We start from the raw sequence: 23,873 nt of genomic DNA, 5'->3' as shown, positions 1-23,873 counted from the left end.
CGGGTCTGCGCATCAGCGGGAGAGCGAGCGGGGAGGGGCGCTGAGCCCCGCGGGGCTGGGCCGCGAGCGGGGCTCCGCCGAGGGCCGGAGGAGGGCGGGGGCGGGGCGGGGCACACCCCGCCCCCGCCCCTCCGTCCACTCCCATTGGCCGCGCCTCCCTGGCCCCATCCCACCGCCCGGCCGCAGGGCAGCGCTTAAAGTGTGCGGAGCAGGTGCCGCCCGAGGAGCCACAACTTTGCGCGCGTGTCCCGGCGGGGCGCTGCCGCGCGTCGGTCCCGCGGATCGTGCGCCCCGAAGGGGCTCCAGGCCGAAGGCAGCCGCCCCCGGGCACTCGGACCCGCAGAGGCCGAGAGCGCGGTGACCCGCTCGGGCCGGGGCCGGTGGCCGCCACCATGCAGACGTGCGCCAGGGCCTGGGGGCTGCGCGTGGGCTGCGGGGTCGGGGCCCGGGGCGGGGGCGGGGGCGGCCGCCGCCTGGCTGCGGGGGCCGGTCCGCGCTGGGGGCCGCGGGCCCGAGACAGCAGCGGGGACAGCAGCGGGGCTGGGGACTCGCGTCTCCTCGAGCGCCTCCTGCCCCGACACGACCACTTCGCTCGGAGGCACATCGGCCCTGGGGACAAAGACCAGAGGGAGATGCTGCAGGCCCTGGGGCTGGCGGTAAGGACCCCGCGCGGCCCGGTTCCTGCGGGCGCGGCCTCCCGACCCGGCGGGAGCTGCGCTGCGCGGCGCGGCGCGTGGGACCCGCGCTCGGGTCTGGGGCCCTGCGTGGACAAGAGCCCGCGAGTTCGGTGCCCGCGCCCCCGCCTTCTCTCACCCGTTTACTCTCTCCGTCCGCTCTTCGCGCCTCAGAACCTTGTTTTTCAACCCAAGTCGCCCTCCCGATGAACCCTAACTTTGCACAAGGAGGACCTCCTGGTGTAGCCCATTCTCTCCGGTTGCTGAAATCCAGCCGGGAGTGGTCGAATCACTAACCCAGTTCATTTGCTTTCCTCCAAGTGCTCTCTGGCTTGCTTAGAGTTCTTTTCTTTCTAAAGGAAACCCTAATTAGGCGATTTAAATGAGGTTCCCACAAGCCTTAGTCGATGCAAAAACGCAGAAGTGACTCTTTTAACTCAGAAGCACTTTCCTCGGCCGTTAGTGTTCATGGGTTTATGTTTAATTTCAGAGCATTGATGAATTGATTGAGAAGACGGTCCCGGCCAGCATCCGCTTGAAGAGACCCTTAAAAATGGAAGACCCCGTTTGTAAGTTGCCGGGAGGGTTCCCTTGGAATTCGCTTGCTCTGGCCTATTTGTCTTACATGGTTTCTGAAAATCCAACTCCGGGTTACGATTGCCCAGGACTGGGAAAACGTTTATTAAAATAAAACATTGGCGCTCAAGGGGCGGGAGAGGATGGGATACATCGTTCGTGGAGCCGTCAGGTCTGCAGCCCTCGCGGGAGTCCGCGCCGCCCCTTCGGAGGTTTTTACCCAGGGGCCAGCAAACTCCCCCGCAGAGGCAGTGCACAGAGGTGTGTGCTGGAGTCCCCGCTTCCCGGGCGCCCACCCCAGGCCACGGTTCTCACATCCTTTGGGTCGAGAGGTGTCCTCACTTCTGTTCAAGTCAGGATACCCCGAAGGGAAAAAGGAATTGCCTGTGATTATACAACTGCGGAAATGACAAAAATGGGAGGAGATGCAGACATGTGGTCTCCCAGCCCAAGGTTCTTTATAGGACGACAGCTTCAGATTAGTTTTCTTTTTAAAAAGATTTTATTTATTTATTTGACAGAGAGAGAGAGAGAGAGAGAGAGAGAGAGAGAGAGAATAAACAGGGGAGCTGCAGGCAGAGGGAGAGGGGCATGCAGGCTCCTTGCTGAGCAAGGGGCTCCATGCGGGGCTCCATCCCGCGACTCTGGATTCATTACCCGAGCCCAAGGCAGACACTTAACCTGAGCCAAGCAGGCACCCCTTCAAATCGTTTTTTTTATCTCACATCCAATGTTTTCATTATTTATATCTAGTGTAAGGCAGCAGTACTCTTGGAAGTTCAAATGATTTTTATAAAGAAACGTGCAAATAAGATCCGTGCTTGGTTAAAAAAGCTTAGCTTATTTACAGAATTAGAATTTTGTTTTACATTTAAATATTTTTGATAGTCTGAAGACTGACTTTCAGAGCTATTTTTATGTGAGCACTTGACTTCCATGGGCTTAGGCAAGAATCTACATGTCAAAGGCTCAGTCAGGCAGAGCTGAAGAGCAGTCTCTAAACCGGAAAGAATTCTCTTGGGAGGTTATCTGGTTTTGAATCATAGAAGTACTGTCTCTTCTTTTTGGAGTCAGGTGAAGAGAAGGGACTTTGTTTTAGGTTTTAGGAAAAAAAGAATAGATAGATGGCAAACTTTAATTTTTTTTTTTAAGATTTTATTTACTTGAGAGAGCAGGAGAGTGCACATGCATGAGAGGGAGGTGAGAGAGCAGCAGACTCTGCTCTGAGTACAGACTAGGGGTTTGATCCCACGAACCTGAGATCATGATCTGAGCAGAGTTCGGACGCTTAACCCACTGAGCCACCGACCTGCCCCTCAACTTGTTTACTTTATTTTTTTTTTCAACTTGTTTACTTTAAAACAAAATAACGTTTGCAGCACTTGAGTGGCTCAGTGGGTTAAGCGTTGGACTCTTGATTTCTGCTCAGTATATGATCTCAGGGTGGTGAGATGGAGCTGATGAGATTGACCCCATGTCAGGCTCCCATGCTGAGTATGGAGCGTGTTTAAGATTTTCCTGCTCCTTCTGCCCCACCTCCTTCCCCCAAATTATAAAGTAGACAACTTGAGGTATGAAGCCAGTCTAGCTCCAGCTGGCTAGTGCAACTCAAGCTATGATGAGGACTGTATGCCTGGTTGGTTTCAAATCTGAACTATTTTTCCTGATGGCAGGGACCTTGCCTTTAGAAGAAAAGCTGCACATTTTGTTCATTAGAACTGATTGAGACCTAGGGATAGCTGGAAGCCTTACCTATTTCAATTTTAGGAAATCATATTCCTGATTTTGCTGGATGTTTAAAAAGTTGTATATGTACATATATACATTAAAAAATAGATATTGATTTATGTATTTCTAAAGGGGAAGGGCAGATGGAGAGGGAGGGAGAAACTCAAGCAGATTCCCCATCACAGGGCTTGATCTCACAACCCTGGGACCACAACCTGAGTGGAAATCAAGAGTTGGTCACTTAAAACGACAGTGCCACCTAGAGACCCCATGAATTGTATATTTTTAAAGCAAGTCTTAGGTAATGCCTTTCTGAGATTTCAAAGTCAGAAAATATTTAGGTCAGCCCTTTTTTTACAGTAAACTCTAAGATGTTCTTTAAAAGCATTAGAGCCTAGGAATCCTGTCAAAGTTGTCTATCTAAAAAGTTCAGCTACTAATTTCCAGCTGAATAATGTGAACATCGGGGGATTCCATTTCTCCTTTTTCTCAGTGGAAGCAGGATCCTGATAAGAAATTTGTAACATTACCTGTAAACCTTAACCCAATGGCTTCTGTGAGATTTGGGGCTGGTTCCATCTGGTTATTCTGAGGTGACTCAAAGAAATATTGTAGTCAGGAGGCTCTCCCACCCCCAGCCCTGCTACTTCCTTGCCTGGAAGTGGACTGGCTCTTCAACAAAGCTGGCTTCTTAGAAGAGTGAGCTCTGGTTGGAGGCCGACACAGACTGCATCAGAAAGACATCAAAGTTTTATTCTGATGTGTGCATATGTCATAGCTAATGAATGTTGCACATGGGGAGAGCAAATTGGCCCATGTAACTTCCAGAAGTAGCAATTCCTTTTAATAGTGGAGCAGCAGAGGGGGATCCCTGGGTGGCTCAGCGGTTTAGCGCCTGCCTTTGGCCCAGGGCATGATGCTGGAGTCCCGGGAGGAGTCCTGCGTCAGGCTCCCGGCATGGAGCCTGCTTCTCCCTCCTCCTGTGTCTCTGCCTCTCTCTCTCTTTCAATCTGTGTCTATCATAAATAAAAAAATAAAAAAAAAAACAGTGGAGCAGCATTATCCAAATGGTTTAATGTTGAACGCCTGTGTTCTATTGTAGTCGGAGAGGTATTCTTGACCCAATATGTGTTCACTGTATATACAGGAAACTAGGAAGAGCTAGTTATGAGTCTTAAATGCCCTCATTGCTGAATAAAAAGAAGACGGAGTGTAGGCACCATGGAGATACTTGGGTTGTTCTTAAACATACTAATATCAAACATTTATGAAGTGCTTACCATGTACTGGGCACTTTAAAAAGTGCTTTTCATGGGTTAATTTTGTCCTTAGTACAACCCTAGGAGGTAAGTACCATTATCTGTTTTAAAGCTAAGGATACCATGGCATACGGAGGATATGTCGTAACTGGTAGTGGAGACAATTCTCCCAGTTCTGGTCCACCCTCCCAACTACTAGCCTAAGCCACAGTCTTCATTGTTTACAGATATGCACAAATCTAATCATACAAGGCTTCCCCCCTGCCATTTGCCAACTGCTCTGTTGGCAAATGTGGTGGCATAGTGAGAGCGCAATTGTGGGAACACTCAGGGCACTACCAAGGAGAGGCAAGGGGTGACAGGTGCAGGACTCGGAGTGGGTATTGAAGGATGAATAGTGATGCTCTGCTGAACAAGGCTGGGGTGGGGGGGAAGCTGCTGCACGCAGAGGGACCACCATGTACAGGACAACAGTGGCTTGAGAGAATCAAGGAAGTACAGTTGATTCATCTGTCCTGAGGATGCTCCCCTCGCCTTAGACATTAAAGTGCCTTGAAAGAATACCTTGGTTATCAGTTGTTCTCAGTAAATCATGCTTCAAAGAAACAAGGAAAGCTACTCAATTCAAACCTGTTCAAGTGAGTCCACCATCCCTCACCCACATTCACACATAAAGAGAAAAAGAATGGAAAGGATATATGTCAGTGGGAGGATTCATTTTCCTGGGTGGGCCATGATGGATGATTTTAGCCTTCTTTTTATTACATTGCTTTTTCTAGATTTTCTACAATATAACTATATATTTTGTAATTACTATCAAACTTAAAAGTACTTTGTGAACCAAGCCAATCACTTTTAGCTACGGTATATGCTTTTCAAGTGAAGTCATCTCAAGGTAACCAGACTGTATTAGCTCATAACTTCACAGAAGCTGCAGGATTTAAAGTTTACTAAAAATTGCACTTGCTTGTGAGAATGCTTAGGAAGGGAAAGGAGAAACTAACCCCTCTAATGTTCACATTCAACCAGAACCAAGCAGCTGAACTGTCGCAATGAGACTTTGATGGACTTGTGGGAAGTTAATGTTCTAAACCACATAGTTAAGAGTGGTATTTAATAAATGATAATGGAGGGGTGTTGTGTAACGCAGGTGGTGACTGTCACCTAAGTGTGATTGGGCACTGACCTCCAGGACACCTAAACAGAACAGCTGTTTACCAGGCGGTGAATGTCAGGGGGATGATACCAATCATCAGGTTTTGCCTGTAGAATACTGAGTTTGTGACAAGGCTCTCCCTTGGCCTATTCCTGATCAAATTCCCAGCTTATGGGAATTCTTTCATCTTTAGGATAATACCAATGGATTTTCCTTATATTTCTGGTGGAAATAAATGAAGGCTAACCAAATGAAAAAAGCAAAGGCTATTTATTCTGAACTTGTTATATCAAGGGAGTCAAACTTTTGTTTTGGCAGAGAGGAATGGGAAAGGCTTATAGTGAAATAAAGGAAAGGCTTCAGGTATGTCCATGTTGGGGCTATTGGCATGTAGATGTAAGGGAGCAAGTAGAAACGGGAACCTGTGTGGTTTGGTTAAGGATGCATATTTGGCTTTGTATGGTTGGTTCTACATTGGAAGCCAAGACTAAATTTCAGGAAGCTGTCAGTTATTAATCAAGTCCTAGCCAATAGTTTAGGGCCAATTATTACATAAGTTAATGTGCAGTTTGCTGGGTTGTCACCAAAGATAGCAATTTGGCTTTCTGCAGGTCTAATGTATAGTAAGCTGGCTTCTGGTGGTGTTTGTTTTAGAAAAGGTATTGGTTTTTGGAGTAGGTTGCTGCAGGTTGTGGGTAAAAGTTATGTGGTGATACATGGTCTATCCATTGTCTGTTTGAGACATTCAGTCTCAATAGAATCTGTCTGGTCCTTATATTTTTGTCATTAATTCTTGTTAGGCAAACAGCTGCTGATCTGAGTGATACTTTGGACAATCGGTCTATTGCCTAAATTGCTAAATGTTCATTGGTCATCCTAGTATGTGCAAAGCACTGTGACAAAAATGTGAATATACATTGTTAGTATCTTCAAGAAGCTTACATCTTACCTTAATATAAATTATGCCAGAAAGTTAAAAAGTCCTAGGTGCCATGAGAACTATGAATAAAATACTGTGAGTGCTCAGAAATGTGAAGTTTGATAGAGAAGTAGCATTTCTGGAACAACTTGAAGAGCAAAATGCAATATCTTTCCAGACTGTTTTTGGTGTATATGTGTTATATAAGGAAAATGCAAAGAAATAAGGCAATATCTTCACTGAGAACAAAGGCAAATGCGACATGGCAAGCACAATCAGGGAAGTATTTTAATATCATTGCAGTCTCATTGATGGAATCTTATCAGAATATGTATGTATGTTCCAGTTCTAACACCACTAAGCAATTCTTCAACTGGGTGTTCTACAAATTTAATGCAATCTGACACTATCTACCTGGAGATAGCAGTCAGATCCTTTAGGTTAAGGGCTTGGTTCCAGGAAACTGTTCCTTCTTTAGATGCCAATCCCAAGTCTACCTGTGCTTCTGACCAATAAGCTATATTTTGGATGTCACCACAACACCCTCCTTGAGTTTGATTATTTTGCTAGAGGAGCTCACAGAACTCAGATCAATATATTTGATCCATATATTTATCAGTTTTTTTTTAAAGATTTTATTTATTCATGAGAGACAGAGAGAGAGAAGCAGAGACACAGGCAGAGGGAGAAGCAGGCTCCATGCAGGGAGCCTGACACGGGACTCGACCCCCCGGGTCTCCAGTATCACACCTCGGGGCTGAAGGCAGGCGCTAAACTACTGCAGCCACTGGGGCTGCCCTATCAGTTTGTTTTAAAGGGTATTATAAAAGATACAGATGAACCCCCAGATGAAGAAGTACATAGGACAAGGTCCGTAAGGGTTTTGAACACAGGAACTTCTTTCCCTGTGGAACTTGGGGCTCATCAGCCTTCCGGCATGTGGATGCATTAGTTGTTCCAGAAGCCCATGGAATCTTGTTGTTTAAAAGTTTTTATAATAGAGTTTAATATGTAGCCTCCCACCCCTAACCCTCTCCTTCCCAGAAATCTGTGGGTGAGGCCAAGAAAGTTCCAACCCTCATACTGGTTTTTCTTGGTCTTTCTAGCCAGCCCCATCCTGAGGCTATGTAAGGATACCACCCTAAATCACTTTTATAGTGTGTTCAAAAGGGCTCTTAAAAAAGATTATGTATTTATTTATTTGAGAGAGAGCCTAAGGGGGAGGGAGGGGCAGAGGGAGAGGAAGAAGCAGACTCCTCACTGATCAGGGAGCCCAACCTGGAACACAAGATTCCAGGACCCCTGTATCTGTGACCTCAGCCTAAGGCAGACGCTTCGCCAACTGAGCCACCCAGGCGCCTCTCAAAAGGGCTTCTTAGAAATAACAAAAGAATCCTGTTACTCAAGAAATTCCAAAGACAAAGACCATGTATATTTTTTTTATTATGCCACAGGGATATTTCAGTTAAATGTTGGAGGTATATCCTGATAGAAGTGGAGTAATGCACCCTAACATTAATTTTAAAAGAGGTACATCCTAAAGTAAATTATCAATTTTTTCCCTTTTTAAAATTAGAATACAAACTGAAATCTCAGTCTTTGTAAGTTTTTATTTTTAGTATTAAAATGTTTTGGGGGCACCTGGGTGGCTCAGTCGGTTAACTGTCCAGCTCTTGATTTCGGCTCAAATCATGATGTCAGGGTTGTAAGATTGAGCCCCATACTAGGCTCTGCTCAGTGTGGAGTCTGCTTGTGATTCTCTCTCCCTCTCTTCCTGCTCTCTCTCTCAAGTAAATCTTTTAAGAGTAAAACAATATGTTTTGGACTTCCTTATTTTCTGACATAAAGGATACAAACATGTAAACTTACGGTGATGAAAGGCCAAATAAAATAGGTCCTGTGACTGGGACAAAGAACATAAAATGTAAAAACAACTTTTTTCCTCTTTATCTTGCTAATGGATCATGGAATTCATCCAGTATCCTCAAATATATTTTATATATATGAAGTTCTTGAATATTATTTTAAAAAACTGACTTTTTGGGGGGCCTCAGAGGGAAGCTATTATATCCATTAACTCTTGCTGCATAAGAAATTAACTGCAAAACCCCATGGCTTAAAACAACCAAGAACATTTGTTAATCCTCATGGTTCCTGTGGGTCAGGAATCCAGGAGCAGTCCAGCTGGATGGTTCTGGCTCAGCATTTTTCATAATATTGTGTTCACACTGGAGGATGTTCATCTGGGGCTGGAGGGGCCCGTCCCCGGTGGTTCTCGCAGTTCAGCGGACAGTTTGGTGCTGGCTGTTAGTGGGAGGGCTTAGTAGCTCCTCACATGGGCTTCTCCACGAGCCACTTACGTGTCCCCAGGTGGCAGCAGGCTTCCCCGAGTCAGTGATTCAAGAGAAGCTTGATTCAAGTGATTTAAGGCAGAAGCTATCCTTTTTATGACTTACCCTTGGAATTTCTCTAGCATCAGGTAACACCACTTTCTATTGATTAGAGAGTCATTAAAGTCTGGCCTGAATTCAAAGGAAGAGGAATTAACTTTCACTTAAAATGTTTTTAGTTTGAGTTAAGTTGGCATACAATGTTACATTAGCTTCAGGTGTACAAGTTGATACGTTCAGCTATGCTCACCACAAATGTAACTACCATCTGTCACCATACAATGCTGTTACTATGTTGTGCCTTTAATTCTTGTGGCTTATTCTGTAACTGGAAGCCTATCTCCCACTCCCCTTACCCATTTTGCCCATTTCCCCACCCTCCCTACTCTCTGGCAACCATCCATCAAATTCTCTGTATTTATAGCTCTGATTCTATTTTTTGTTTTGTTTTTTAGATTCCACTTTATGAATGGAATCATAGGGTATTTGTCTTTCTCAGTCTGACTTTCCCTTAGTATAATATATCCAAAACATATAAAGAACTTCTACAACTCAACACTAGAAAATCTGATTAATAAGTGGGTACATGACCAGAATATACAGTTTTCCAAAGAAGATATGCAAATGACCAACAGACACTTGAAAAGATGTTCATCATCCTTAATCAAAGGGGAAGTGCAAATCAAAACCACAATGAGATATCACGTTACACTCCTCAGAATGGCTAAAATAAAAAAAAAATAAGTGTTGAAGATGTGTAGAGAAAGTACAGTGTTGTTGGGAATGCAAATTGGTACAGCTTCTGTGGAAAGCAGAATGGAGTTTCCGAAAAAAATTAAAGAAATAGCGTATGATATTTACTACTGGATATTTAACCAAAGAAAATGAAAACTAATTTCAAAAAGATGTATGCGCCCCTGTTTATTGTAGCATTATTTTTAATAGCTAAGATATGGAAGCAACCTGTGTTCATGGATAGAAAAATGAATAAGGAAGTTGTGATATGTATGTATACACACATGCATACATGGTAGAGTGTTACAGAGAGGCATGAGAGAAGGGTGAGGTGAGATCATACCATTTATAACCATGTGGATGGACCTAGAGGATATTATGCTGAGTTTCCAACTTTTGAAAGGAGGATTGTAAACAAATTTGCAGATGTATTTGTTTACTAGACTTAATTTTTTAGACCAGTTTTAGGTTCACAAAATTTAAATATAAGCTAGAGAATTCCCACGTATCTCCTTCCCCAAAAAAGCTTCCCCCATTATCAATAAATCTACCCCCCCCCCGAGTGATAACATTTGTGACAACTGCTGAATGTCCCTTGACGCATCAACACCCAATGTTCATAGTTTACATTAAGGTTCACTCTTGGTGATGTACATTCTGTGGATTTGGAGAAATGTATACATGGATACATGTATTCATCTCTATAGAGTATCATAGAAATAGTTTCACTGCCCTAAAAACATCTTGCATTTTTTCCACTGCAGACATTTTAAAAATTACCACATTCATCCAATTTGCACATACTTATCTTTTTTTAAACAACAGAAGTTTTTTAATTTTTATTTATGATAGTCACAGAGAGAGAGAGGCAGAGACATAGGCAGAGGGAGAAGCAGACTCCATGCACTGGGAGCCCGACGTGGGATTCGATCCCGGGTCTCTAGGATCACGCCCTGGGCCAAAGGCAGGTGCTAAACCGCTGTGCCACCCAGGGATCCCTTATCTTAAATTATAATGAATTTTATCTAGCTTTTAAAAATATTCAGTGCTATCAATGAAATCAATCATTGTATCATACATATAGTGTTACTTCTAAGGAGTACAAAGGCACACAGAACCATTTGCCCTACACAGTAAATGTGCCAGCCTACTCACATTTGTTAGCAATAAGTTAAAAGGTATTATAATCAAATCTATTTCTACAGCTTCCTCTATCTGCTTCCCTTTTTCATTTACTGAGAAGCTTCTATTGGAGATAAGATACTGTTTCAGGGACTGAAGTAAGAGTCAAGAGTAAAGAAAGATAAGGATGATTCTTGACTATAGGTTATAACTAATAGGGAAATAGATATTGAATAGCAATAAGGCCTGTAAGTAGGATGAATGCTTTGGCTGAGGCTGAGGCATGAGCAGAGGCATGGAAGTGTAGAAATACATGGTTATTTCAGTGATATGACCATGTGTGTAGAATATCAGTCTGCAGAAAGGCACATCAAACAAGATATGGAGGGCTCAGGGCCATAATAAGGGGTTTGTCTTTCTCTGTAGTGAGAAGACACTAACAGTTTTTTTAAAAAAGATTTTATTTATTCATGAGAGACACACAGAGGCAGAGACCTAGGCAGAGGGAGAAGCAGGCTCTATCTATGCAGGGAGCCCGATGTGGGACTTGATCCCAGAACTCCAGGGTCATGCCCTGAGCCTAAGGCAGATGCTCAACCAATGAGCCACTCAGGCATCCCGAAACTAACAGTTATTACAGAGGGAAATGTCATGATTGTCCTTTGCAAGGTGCCTCTGTGATCAGAGGCAAGGAGACCAGCTGAAGATTGTTGGAGAGTTTAGAGGTGAGATGTTAAATGTTCATTAGTTCAGGTCCACCCAGAAGTACTCATCAGAATGATATAGATAGGCAAGAAACTTACTGAGAATGGGAACAGGAGAAGGCATGGGGAGTCTTTAGATTGCAGTGGAGGTCTTACCCTGGTGGAAAGGAAGAAAGAGAAGGAGAGGAATGGCTAGGAAAATCTTAGACTGTGAGCACAAATCTAAAGTTTTGGTCAGTTCAAATGGGAGTCTTTGAGCCAAAGTTAGCCAGGAAGGGTCCCACATCTTGCAAGGATGGTTCTGCATATTAGTTCTCTTGCTGTTCATAGTAATTGGCTGGGAGCAGCCTCTGGAGATTATGGTTTTAGTATAAAAATGCTGATTGATCCAGAGGGGCAGCAAGTTAGCTGTCAGTTTCTAGGCTGAGTGTCTCAAGGTAATGGTAATATCATTAGCAGAGTGAACAGGGAGGAGCAGAGGGTCCTGGAAGAAGGAGAAATTGTGAGTGAGTAGAATTGTTTGAGGTGTTCATGGAATATGCATTTGGAAATGTTGAAACAATACGGGGAAATAATGAGTCTAGAGCTCAAGAGAAATGAGAGAGTGCCAGATTTAGTAAGTCTTCTGAATGAATTCATAGGAGTCAGATGTCCTAAGGATGGAATATGGGGAGGAAAGCAGAAGTCAGGATGTTGGGAAAGAGCATGTAAAAAGAGGCAGAGCTGTCTGAAGTGAAGTGTAGAGGCTAGAGGATAAGTTTTCAGGCAGGGTGTTACGGACTCTACTGGCATATCCTGAACCTTTCTTAGGCTTAAGAGGGAATAAAGTCCACTTGAGGATATAAGGACACTCTGAAGCAAGAAGAGTTAAGAGGTTGCCTGTCTGATGATCTGAGTGAGAGACAGGAGGTGTGAGACGGGACAGTAGAGAAAAGTAGGTAAGTTCCAGAACAGCTATTGTGAGCATCCAAGTACTGAGAATGTAGTATTTTTACCAAAAAAAAAAGTTTTTACAAAAATGCAGACAGTTTTAGTAAGGATTCTCAATGCCTAGATCATTAATATACTGATTAAACAATGAAGAAATCTCTAAAATTCTGAAATTATTGCATTAATTAATGCATGTGTTATTTCACAGAACTTGTGTAATAGCTGAGTTTTCATTTATAAATGTTTCTCTGAAGCCCATACTTTTAGGGATGTGGTTGAACTAAATGTGAGAACAGTTTGTACATTGCTTTATCATGAGATTCTGTGATGGGTGATTATTGTGACTATTGAGCTAGCCATATGTGGGAGTTGAGGTGAGTTTTCATCCTAACACCTTGATTCACTTGTATTTTCTGAGCGCCTACTATGTGCCTAGCAACTTGCTATGCCCCTGCTCACAAAGAGATTATAATTTAATGGATGTGATTCTGGGTTGAATTTAATACTTTTCTCCCTATGCCTATTCCAATCTAAAAGATTATCTCTTTTCTGCAATCATGTTAAATTGAGTTGGACTTGTAGAACATATCCTTCCCTTCTTGTTTTTGCTCTGCTGACTATAACAATGTCCCCACGGGGCAGAAAGAGGAAAAACATACTCCAGGACTTCCACCCTGATTCTCATTTCAAACTAATCATTTGTCATAATTATATAGGTAAACTGCTCTTCCAGATAAATGTGAATTGCAATATTTCTCTGTTCATAGATGTTCATAGATGAACAAAAATGTTCATAGATGAAATGAAGAGAGGTGGTAGAGGAGGGCTCCCACAGAAAGTAGTGTGACCCAAGACCAAGGGAACCAAGTGTGACCCAAGACCAAGGGGAAAATAAGAAACATGATACCTCTTGTCCCCATTTCTCCACTGTGAGATGTTATTCTGGTTTTCTTACAGCTGATATTCAGATCTTGAACCTGTATTTCTTTTGAGTGAACAGGAAGAGCTGTAGGGACTGCTCACTTCTTATGGAGATGAGTGACCAAGGAGCCATCACAAACACAAATTGGACATGTCTCAGCTCTGTTTGGCTTTGGAGGTGCCCGCTGGAGGACTTTAACCCCTGGGGGTAGTGAGGGGTTAGGTGCAATGGGGTGTTAATTAACCGAGCAAGAGGATGGGGAAGACCCTGGCAGGATTAGGGCCAGATGGATCAGAGCCCCAGGTCAGGCCTGCATGGTCCAGTCCCAACCATGTCTTGTCACATAGGATGGGAGCCCCTCTACTAGTCTCGAAGAGATTCCTATTCAAAGAGTTTTCATGTCACTATTCTACACTACACAGAGCTTACAGATTGGTTTACCCTTCTGGAATGAAGAAATTCTATGATTGCAGACTTGTGATTTGTAACAAGGTTACAGGTTGTGAAACTGTCCTTTGTTGGGGGAGGAAATTTGACAAATAAGAGGGAATAGGGCCTATGGGCTGGGTAAGTGGGTTTAAGTCTGGCTGTTACAGGGCAGGGAGAGGGGTGCTGCAAATAATTAGGTGACACTACGGAAAGGCTACACATAAGGATGGAATTTGTATGCAAATTCTAGGTTCCACTCAGAAAAATCAGAAAATTTCCTAACAAATGCTCTATCATTCATGGCCTGTTTATCTTGATTGTGATCCTTAGCCCCACCCCATGGTTTTCGGAGCAGCTTTGAAGTCAAGGAGCTGCAGGTTGGCAAGAAAAATATGCTAAGGCAGTCTCTGTCCTAAACATTCTGGTCCCGGCTTTCCCTTCAGCCTCTGGCAGAAAAAGAGCTTTCTGGACGAATTCAAATATGATTGTGTTGGTTTTCAGTCCAGATGATTTCCTTGGAGATATTTATGAGAATATTGCCAAGTACACGAAGGGCAGGAAGTGGGAGGGAGGCTCTGACACTAGTTGAGTGGCTGTTCTGCCCTGGGTGCTCCTGGACTTCCAGAAAATGCTCGGTGGACCTTTGGACACCGTGGGGACTGACAGGTGCCTGCACTCATATATTTCACAAGGTGGATTTTGCTCTGCATATAACATTTTAATTTAATTTAAAATTTTTGAATAAAATTGGCATATTGTCCAAAATTTAAAAAGACCGAAAGATATAGAAAAAAGCAAAACTTCATCTCCTATCAGTTTCTGAGAATCATTCCAGAGATATTCTGTTAATATATAACATTCATATGTATTTATTTCTTTTTTAATTTTTTTAAGATTTTAAAGATTATTTGACAGAGCATGAGTGGGGTGGAGGGAGAAGCAGGCTCCCCAATACAGAAGCAAGCCCAACGCGGGGCTCAATCCCAGGACAATCCCAGGTCCGTGGGATCATGACCTGCACCAAAGGCAGACATTAACTCGCTGAGCCACCCAGGAGCCCCTATTCTTTTTTAAAAATATAAATGGCAGAGGAGATCCCTGGATGGCTCAGCGGTTTGGTGCCTGCCTTTGGCCCAGGGCATGATCCTGGAGTCCCGGGATCGAGTCCTGTCCTGCATCAGGCCCCTTGCATGGAGCCTGCTTCTCCCTTTGCCTGTGTCTCTGCCTCTCTCTCTCTCTCTCTCTCTCTCTGTCTATCATGAATAAAAAAAACCTTTAAAAATATATATATAAATGGCAGAATCATATATATTTTCTGTGGAGACTTAGACCTAATATTTTTAGGTTACCAAAAAATAAAAACAAAGCATGGATAAATTTTTCACATAATCAACACAAAAAGTAATCATGGGGTTATGTGTTAGGAATAATAGTTTATTTTTTTTAAAAGATTTTATTTATTCATAAGAATACACAGAGGAGAGAGAGAAGCAGAGACACAGGCAGAGGGAGAAGCAGGCTCCATGCAGGGAGCCTGATTTGGGACTTGATCCCGGGTCTCCAGGATCACACTCTGGGCTGCAGGCAGCACTAAACCACTAAGCCACTGGGGCTGCCCAGAAATAATAGTTTAAAGGTGGGGAACAGGTATGCATACATATGTGTTTAGTATAGCAGGAATATTGACCCATATAGCCTATCTATTCTAATGACATTTTTCCAGTTCTTGTCAAAATTCACACACACAGAAAATTAAAACCCATGGATGCCTGGGTGGTTCAGTGGTTGAGTATCTGTCTTCGGCTCAGGGTGTGATCCCAGGGTTCTGGGATTGAGTCCCACGTCAGGCTCCCTGAATGGAACCTGCTTCTCTCTCTGCCTGTGTCTCTGCCTCTCTCTCTCCGTGTCTCTCATGAATAAACAAATAAAATTTATTTTTTTAAATTTTATTTATGATAGTCACACAGAGAGAGAGAGAGGCAGAGACACAGGCAGAGGGAGAAGCAGGCTCCATGCACCGGGAGCCTGACGTGGGATTGGATCCCGGGTCTCCAGGATCGCGCCCTGGGCCAAAGGCAGGCGCTAAACCGCTGCGCCACCCAGGGATCCCAACAAATAAAATCTTAATAAATAAAATTAAACCCTGGCTTAGGTTGCATTGACTATTTAATAGCTAAATTGGCTTATTCCTGTTACAAGTATTTATTTGGTGTAGTGGTTGGTACAAAGCCCTGATTTTAGGTGCTGGTGACAAGGGAGTTGCTATTGGAAAGTCTCTTATGTGGAATTAGGTAGGGAGAAAGTGTTCATTCTAAATTCTGCGAAGAGGAACAGCGTGAGATCCACCTGTGAATTCTTAGATAGTGGTGCTGAGGCCACTGAACTCTGTTTTTGGTACATTAGAACCAGGGCATTCATTTGCAATGCTCAGAGGCGGAGGAATAAACAAGGTCAGAAGCAGGCATTTACTCTGTAAGAAAAGAACTTATTGCTTGATTGAATTCCTGAAGGAACTGCTTGAGGACTTCTGTGGCTGGGGGTGCACAATAATGCACAGTGTCTGACTGGCTGCCCTGTGAGGCTGTAGACAAGCATTTGGAGAATGACACATTGTCTCCAAGTGTTTCTTCATGGGCACTCCCTTTCTTTTTCTGTCTCATTTCTGCCCTGGTTAGTTTCAGGGCCATTCATGGTAAGGAAGACAGTTACTGGAATTGGGCCTCTTTACAGGAGGAAGCTGTTTTTGTCAGGTTGGAAGAGTGTGAGGAATGTGCAGAGCTGTGGGATTTGCTCAGGAGGAAATGGGAAGCATTTCAGAAACATGGCCAAGAACCTACCTTACTCTTGATGACTCAGGAGTACCCATTAGCTTGGTGTACAGAGGACTGCTCATTTGTTTAACTCACTTTGTTCCCAAAAGAAGGTAAATAAGAAAAGGTCAAGCTTGAGAATCAAGGCTTGTTGGTCCTATTTCTGTCATAAACGGTATTCTCATATGTGTTGTTTTTAGTCCAAATTTCCCTTATTTTATAAGGACACGACTGAATTAGGACTTGCCTTAATATAGCAAGTTCATCCTAACTTGATCTGATCATTTAAACCCTATTTCAAATAAGATCACATTCACAGGTACTGGGGGTTAGGACTTCAACATATTTTTTTTTTTTAGAGGACACAATTCAATTCACAACACTCCTTTGTCTGTCTCCTCCTGGACTAATGTACTAGCTTCTTACCATACCTCCCTGTTTCCAGGATCTCCCTTCTGACCTAGTGACAGTATCAATAGAATTACCTTTCTCCAATGTAGAAAAGATCGTATTATTCAGTGCTCTATTATTTCTAAAGCTTGAACTCTTAATTTGACAGATAAGCCCTTCACAGACCATTCTCATTTGGGAGCTAGACCTTTAGTCCTCATGATATGCTGTGGAACAGGGGTCTGTCTCTTTTGCACAGGATCTTAACTGAAGCTGGCCTTGCTGATTATGTGCCTGCCTGGTACTGCAAGTCAATCCCAACTCCCAATGGGCTTCTCAATCACCCTATCCTGAGAAGACTTTGGGAAGTGATTGGATTTCTTGCATTATTGCTTCTAAGGATGATGTACTTGCATATCTCAGATATTGGTTTATTGAGCTTCCACTTATATTTCCTAAACTTTCAATGGAAGAAGGTAAGATCATCATAAGGCAGTTGGATGATATTTACTCATGTTTCTGATACGTACAAAACTATCTTCTCTTTCCTTAACCTGGTCTGGCAGAAGGACCCATCTCTTGTGAATTTATTTCTTGTGAAAGTATGCGGAGTGGGAGGGTGGGACAGAGGATAAGTGTTTTCACTGAGGGTAAAGAAGAGTTAATGAGAGTAATACTCACATAGAATGCAGCAGGGTTAAAACAAAGTAAAGCATCCTCTTAGCCAGTTTGCCATTTTAGAGACTGCTGTATATAGATTTTTCTCTGATAGAATAGCAATAAAATTAGACAATTCTAACATTTAAGTGACCGAGTCCCTGAGAAGATCTTAAAGGATCCAGACATTTGTCCAAGCTGTTAAATTTTTAGCAGCATGATATATCTATATGCCGAGGCATAGAGAATGAACCATGCATAGTCATTTATATCAGAAACTATCTTTCAGCATATGTGACATACCTGTAGCAGGTCTGTACCTGGCCCAGTGGGGGAAGTATAGAATCTGGAGTTAGACAGACTAGGTTGTAACCATTCAATTTATTTATTTATTATTATTTTTTTAATTTATTTTTTATTGGTGTTCAATTTACTAACATACAGAATAACCCCCAGTGCCCGTCACCCATTCACTCCCACCCCCTGCCCTCCTCCCCTTCCACCACCCCTAGTTCGTTTCCCAGAGTTAGCAGTCTTTACGTTCTGTCTCCCTTTCTGATATTTCCCACACATTTCTTCCCCCTTCCCTTATATTCCCTTTCACTATTATTTATATTCCCCAAATGAATGAGAACATATAATGTTTGTCCTTCTCCGACTGGCTTACTTCACTCAGCATAATACCCTCCAGTTCCATCCACGTTGAAGCAAATGGTGGGTATTTGTCATTTCTTTTTTTTTTTTTTTTTTTAATTTTTATTTATTTATGATAGTCACAGAGAGAGAGAGAGAGAGAGAGGCAGAGACACAGGCAGAGGGAGAAGCAGGCTCCATGCACCGGGAGCCCGATGTGGGATTCGATCCCGGGTCTCCAGGATCGCGACCTGGGCCAAAGGCAGGCGCCAAACCGCTGCGCCACCCAGGGATCCCGTATTTGTCATTTCTAATAGCTGAGTAATATTCCATTGTATACATAAACCACATCTTCTTTATCCATTCATCTTTCGATGGACACCGAGGCTCCTTCCACAGTTTGGCTATCGTGGCCATTGCTGCTATAAACATCGGGGTGCAGGTGTCCCGGCGTTTCATTGCATTTGTATCTTTGGGGTAAATCCCCAACAGTGCAATTGCTGGGTCGTAGGGGTAACCATTCAATTTAAAGCTATGTAGCAAGTGATCCTGTTCATGTCTCATTCCTAAGCTGCATGAAAAGCATTTGGTACAATTCCGGGCAAAGAGTAATGCTCAAATGTCAGATTTGGTTGTTATTATATGAATGACCCAAATAGGTCTCATCTATGTCTAAGAACTTTTATGATTCCTTCTTAATCATCAAAGTGTCCTAATGGGAATGCTGGTTAACACTGCATCATTTATAACAACTGATACTTTACACTGTTGAGTGAATGGTTTTTTATAAGTAGCCCTTTCAGTGACACAAAGGAAGAAGCATCAATTAGAAGAGATTTAGAGGAAAATATAGGTCATGTGTTTAAGACTTACACCAATATTGGTATAAGGCAATTTAGAAGGGAAAACAATAGAAAGGAGGCAGAATTTTTTTTTTTTTAAGATTTTACTTATTTATTCGAGAGAGAGAGCGCAAGGGGAGGAGCAGAGTGAGAGGGATGAGCAAACTCTGCTGAGTGCAGAGTCCTACATAGGGCTCAGTCGCACAACAATGAGGTCAACACCTGAGCTGAAATCAAGAGTCAGATGCTCAGCCAAGAGAAGCAGAATTTTTATTTGTAAATACCACTGAAATGTAAAGGGAACAGAAGAAACTCAGAATGAGGCAAGTATTAAAATTAGGCATTTGTAACAAAGCCAAAAAAGAAGAGCCAAAAAAAATTGAGGAACCAAACTTGAGGGGTAATTGAATGCTGTTTTGGGATTTTTGAGAGTTGCTGGGGGATTCATTATATTTTCCATATAGCTGTTTTCAAATATATTCAAACAAAACAGTGATCTTAAACTCTAATTAGAGCTCTCTTTTAAGATTGTTTTCTGTGTGTAATATTTCTCTCTTTCTTATCAGGTGAAAATGAAATCCTTACAAAACTACATGCCATTTCCAGCAAAAACCAGATCTGGAGATCGTATATGGGCATGGGCTATTATAACTGCTTTGTGCCACAGACGATCTTGAGGAACTTACTGGAGAATGCAGGATGGTAATGTATTACTCAATTGAAAGCAGGAGTACTTTGTTTTGATTTGCATGATTCTCCCATTTTCCTACACCCTCTTCCCCCTTGGAGTGTCAGAACTTGTATATTGACAGGTATATACTCCTGTGTTGTCTCTAACCTCCAGGAACCTACCTGGCTTTCTCTGGCTTGGGAAATTTCCTTATTCAAATATAGAGGAAATGTAAAATTTCTTCCCACTTAAATTTCCATAAACAATTTTAGAGCTCTAAAATGTGGATACTGGTAATCTCGTCCTTTATTCTGTCTTTGTAAGCATATTGAGCAGAATGTTAACTTGTAGGTGGGCATATTCAAGGCTTTATTCTTTGGAGACCCTGGAGTTTTAAGGCTCTTTCTTTTCTTTCTTTCTTCTCTCTTTCTCTCGACTATGTCTGAGCTTGGTCAGTGAGTCATAATCTTGGTCCACTGTCTTCTCAGGATTTTAGGAGTATCCTTTACCTGGTTTTCCCCACCCCCTACCCCATATTCTGGGTACATGACCAACTGAAAAAGCAGATGTAGGGTCGGGTAAATGGAGATTAAAACATCAGCTTTATTACTTGGCACTTTGTAGAAAGAGAATATACGTATTCTGTGAACAGTCTCTTCTAGGAACAGTAAAAGAAGGGGCTAAGCTGCACATACTCAGTTGCTTCTTCTGTTCTCACCTCACCAATCAGGAAACTCATTCCTAGTCTTCTAGGTGTGTGTGTTCTCGTCTCTGCCCACTCTGGCTGCTACCGTTTGCACAACCTTGAAAGTGTTTCTTTTCTTTTTTTTTTTTAATTTTTATTTATTTATGATAGTCAAACAGGGAGAGAGAGAGAGAGGCAGAGACACAGGCAGAGGGAGAAGCAGGCTCCATGCACCGGGAGCCCGACGTGGGATTCGATCCCGGGTCTCCAGGATTGTGCCCTGGGCCAAAGGCAGGCGCCAAACTGCTGCGCCACCCAGGGATCCCGAAAGTGTTTCTCTAGTACTTAAGGAAAACTCCCAAGTGCACTTCCATGCTGTTTTGCTATTTTCCATTGCAGCTGGCTGTATGATAGAGCAAAACAGAGGTTCACCTCTCAATACTAAACAAGAAAAGACATTGGATATTTTTGACAGGGAGAGGTCATAGCTCCAAAGGTGCCTGAGAGCAGACCAGGCCATCTGCTCCTTCTGCCCACTGGGAAATATTGTCTGGTTCTAGAGGATGAAAGATGGGGACTCCTGGACCTTTCTTTTTTCTTGTTTTTGGATCAGTGACATTATATACACCAACATCTTTAAATTGAAACTTTATTTCAATTGATGACTTAGTCTCAAAAGGAATGTGTACACTTATTTCTAGCATAGAAATGGAATGGGGAGGCAATGATAATTCCTAGATGACTTCTTTTTTCAGTTAGTTGGTGTAAGAAACAAATTTTTTTTTCTTTTAGCTATGCAGGAATGGATAACATGCAGATGCAGCAATTTATTTGGTCCATAAGTACAGTATAGTTGTCTTTGAGTTTTACAAAACATCAAATATAAATAACCTGAAACTGTAACAGTACACAGAAATTGAGTGCTTACACAGATATACCAGGCAGTATAAGCTGAAAAATTGAGTAAATTAACATTGTTTTATGTTAATATACACAGTGTCAGTTAATTTATTTATCTAAGATTTGATTTATTTGGGATGCTTGGGTGGCTTAGAGGTTAAGTGCCTGCCTTTGGCTCAGGGCGTGATCCTGGAAACCCAGGATCAAGTCCCACATCGGGCTCCCTGCGTGGAGCCTGCTTCTCCCTCTGCCTATGTCTCTGCCTCTCTCTCTCTGTGTCTCTCATGAATAAGTAAATAAAATCCTTAAAAATAATAATAATAAAATAAAATAAAAACAAGTCTTAATGCATACCACTTGATATAAGAAGTAACTTAAAAAAAAAGAAGTAACTTTAATTTCTAGTACAACCAATATTATGTGAGGACAGAATAAGCAATTGCCTCTGTAATTCAAAGGTGGTTATAGCAAGATTTAAGATCCTTTCAGGTTAGCATATATAAAAAAATCAACTTTAGTAAAGGGGAAGTAGGCTTCTCCATGGGAAGTCATAAATTGCCCCCACACAAGCTTTTGAAATGCCCAAGTACATCATCCATAGTAATAAATCTTAAAGAAATGCCAAACAGTTTGCATCTTTTGTAAAATATTTTATTTAATAAATTTTGTTAGATTTAATTTGAATTCTCAGTGATGAGAATTCTTATTTTCATATAATTGCTTTATAAGAAGCTCTCCAGTTGCCATCCTAAGACAGGCTATTGAGACATCCATTAGTCCATTTTTTTTACCTTAAAAACAGAAATATGTAAAGTACTTGGAAGAACTCAAAAGCTGCCAAAACTATTTACTATTTTGTTCTAATTAGCACCTGAAGATAGGGCCCTCTCAGCCTCTGTGGGACGGTAGGAGCCTTACTTCTATGAGTACTAGTTACGAGCACTAGTTAGCAAATGCAGATGAGTTTCATACTCCTTCTTGATTTGTGTAATTTTTCATTTCCCTGAGTCCACTGAGCTCCTGCTCACCCCTCCCTCTCCCTGCTTGCTCATTCTCTCCTTAAAACATTTAGCCACCTCTAATATACACGCACACACACATATACACACCCTAATATGCAGACTCAACTAAGAATACAAACTTTTTGATAATTTTGGCATTTTTAAAAGTAAACCCGATACCTCACTTAATCTTTGCACAAAGTATTCTTCGTACCAGGAATAAACCGCTGTGGCAACTAATAACATGTGAGCTTATATTCACTTACTCTCACACCACCGATAAAGCATAATTGGTATTCTGTGTTTTTGAGTCTCTGAGGAGTGGAAGTTGTATCTGGCTGTCAATACAGCCTGTAGTTTGGCCGTCAAGTCCAGACCTGTAGTTCTGAGGCTAGGGCAGAGGTTAAGCTGGATGGATGGGAAGCAAAGCACCTTTGCATCTTTTTCTGCTTTTGAATAAATGCAAAGTAGTCCTGGTTAACCAGAGTGCTTTGTCCTAGATGACATTGCTCATGTCCCATCATTACAGAATTCAGATCTGTTGGCCTAACCACGCCTGCCTTGCCATCCCTGGCCAGAGCTTTTAGTTTCAATATATTCCATTTCTTCATTAGTAAGAGAACAGGAAAGAGCCATTGAAGAACTAGCTTTTGTTTTATTTTTTTTTCTTTTGGTATATGTTCAAATGTATTTGCATTGCTGAGGCTTCTTTTCCACTGTGTTATTGATACAAGTTTGAATGGTTGAGCTCCGAGTTTGATTTCAAAAGCCTGTCTTTCTCCTTACAAAATAAGCCTCAAAAGTACACGAATGAGCTGCAGCATTTCAGCTGTCTGAATACTGGCCAGCAGTCTTCACTCCTGGTGGCCATAGAGAATATTCACCATATTGCTTCCTGGCTGTGAGTGGATGTGTTAATTTACTTTAGGAGCTGCCAGTATTTTGGGAGGTAAACAATGTTTTTGCTTTTTGGTTCTGGTTTTTGTGCGCATTTTAAATATTGTTCCTTTCCATTCACTGAAAGCTGATTTGAACCAGAGGGTAATATTGTACCTCACCAGCTCTGATAGGGAGGGCTGTGCACATGAGGGTGAGATTTCACAGTATCACCCTTCTAAATGGTTTCCATAGAGACGGAACCAACAAATTCCGGTGACGTGAGGTGAAAATAAATAGACAACATAGCTTCAAAAGAATACAAACATTGGGGCTCTTACAAGAAAATTTACATCAGATCCAGAATTTTATTTTGTGGGGTCCACTGTTGTAAATATTTGACTGCTAAATAACATTAGTCACTAATATAAAAAGACTTATATTTTCTTTGTGGCTATTTCTGTTTTGTGTAACTTTGGCACTGGGATTAAAATGAGAGAATCTCGTGAATGTTTATCCTACTGCACTACCTCTTTCTCTCTCAATCCCACAAAATCAGCCCAAAGTCATAGAAAATAGTGATTATTTTGGAATAAATATTAATGACATGTTGAATATGTCAAGCATCATGTTTGAGCCAGACAAAATACCTTTTCGGATGTGTAGATGCTTTAAAATATATATTAAAATACTTTAGAAACAGAAATGAATTCAGTTAAATAGTCAGTTGAAATATAGAAAATGTAGGGGTGCCTGGCTGGCTCAGTGGGCATGTGATTCTTCATTTTTTTTTTTTTTATTTTTATTTATTTATGATAGTCACAGAGAGAGAGAGAGAGAGAGAGAGGCAGAGACATAGGCCGAG

At 42.2% G+C, this 23,873-nt stretch overlaps 1 protein-coding gene across 1 annotated transcript in view; it reads left to right on the top strand.

Annotated features, from left to right (window-relative positions):
- Positions 1-241: 241 nt before the first annotated feature.
- Positions 242-23,873, top strand: part of GLDC (glycine decarboxylase) — a 92,621-nt gene continuing 68,989 nt past the window's right edge. The window contains exons 1-3 of the mRNA XM_025432363.3: positions 242-656; positions 1,165-1,243; positions 19,443-19,578. Coding sequence (XP_025288148.3) covers positions 393-656; positions 1,165-1,243; positions 19,443-19,578 — 479 coding nt within the window. The 5' untranslated portion in view covers positions 242-392. The remainder of the gene's footprint in view (positions 657-1,164; positions 1,244-19,442; positions 19,579-23,873) is intronic.

Source organism: Canis lupus, chromosome 11 (assembly GCF_003254725.2).
Source record: "Canis lupus dingo isolate Sandy chromosome 11, ASM325472v2, whole genome shotgun sequence".
Lineage (NCBI taxonomy): Eukaryota > Metazoa > Chordata > Mammalia > Carnivora > Canidae > Canis > Canis lupus.
This window is presented reverse-complemented; position numbering and strand designations above follow the sequence as displayed.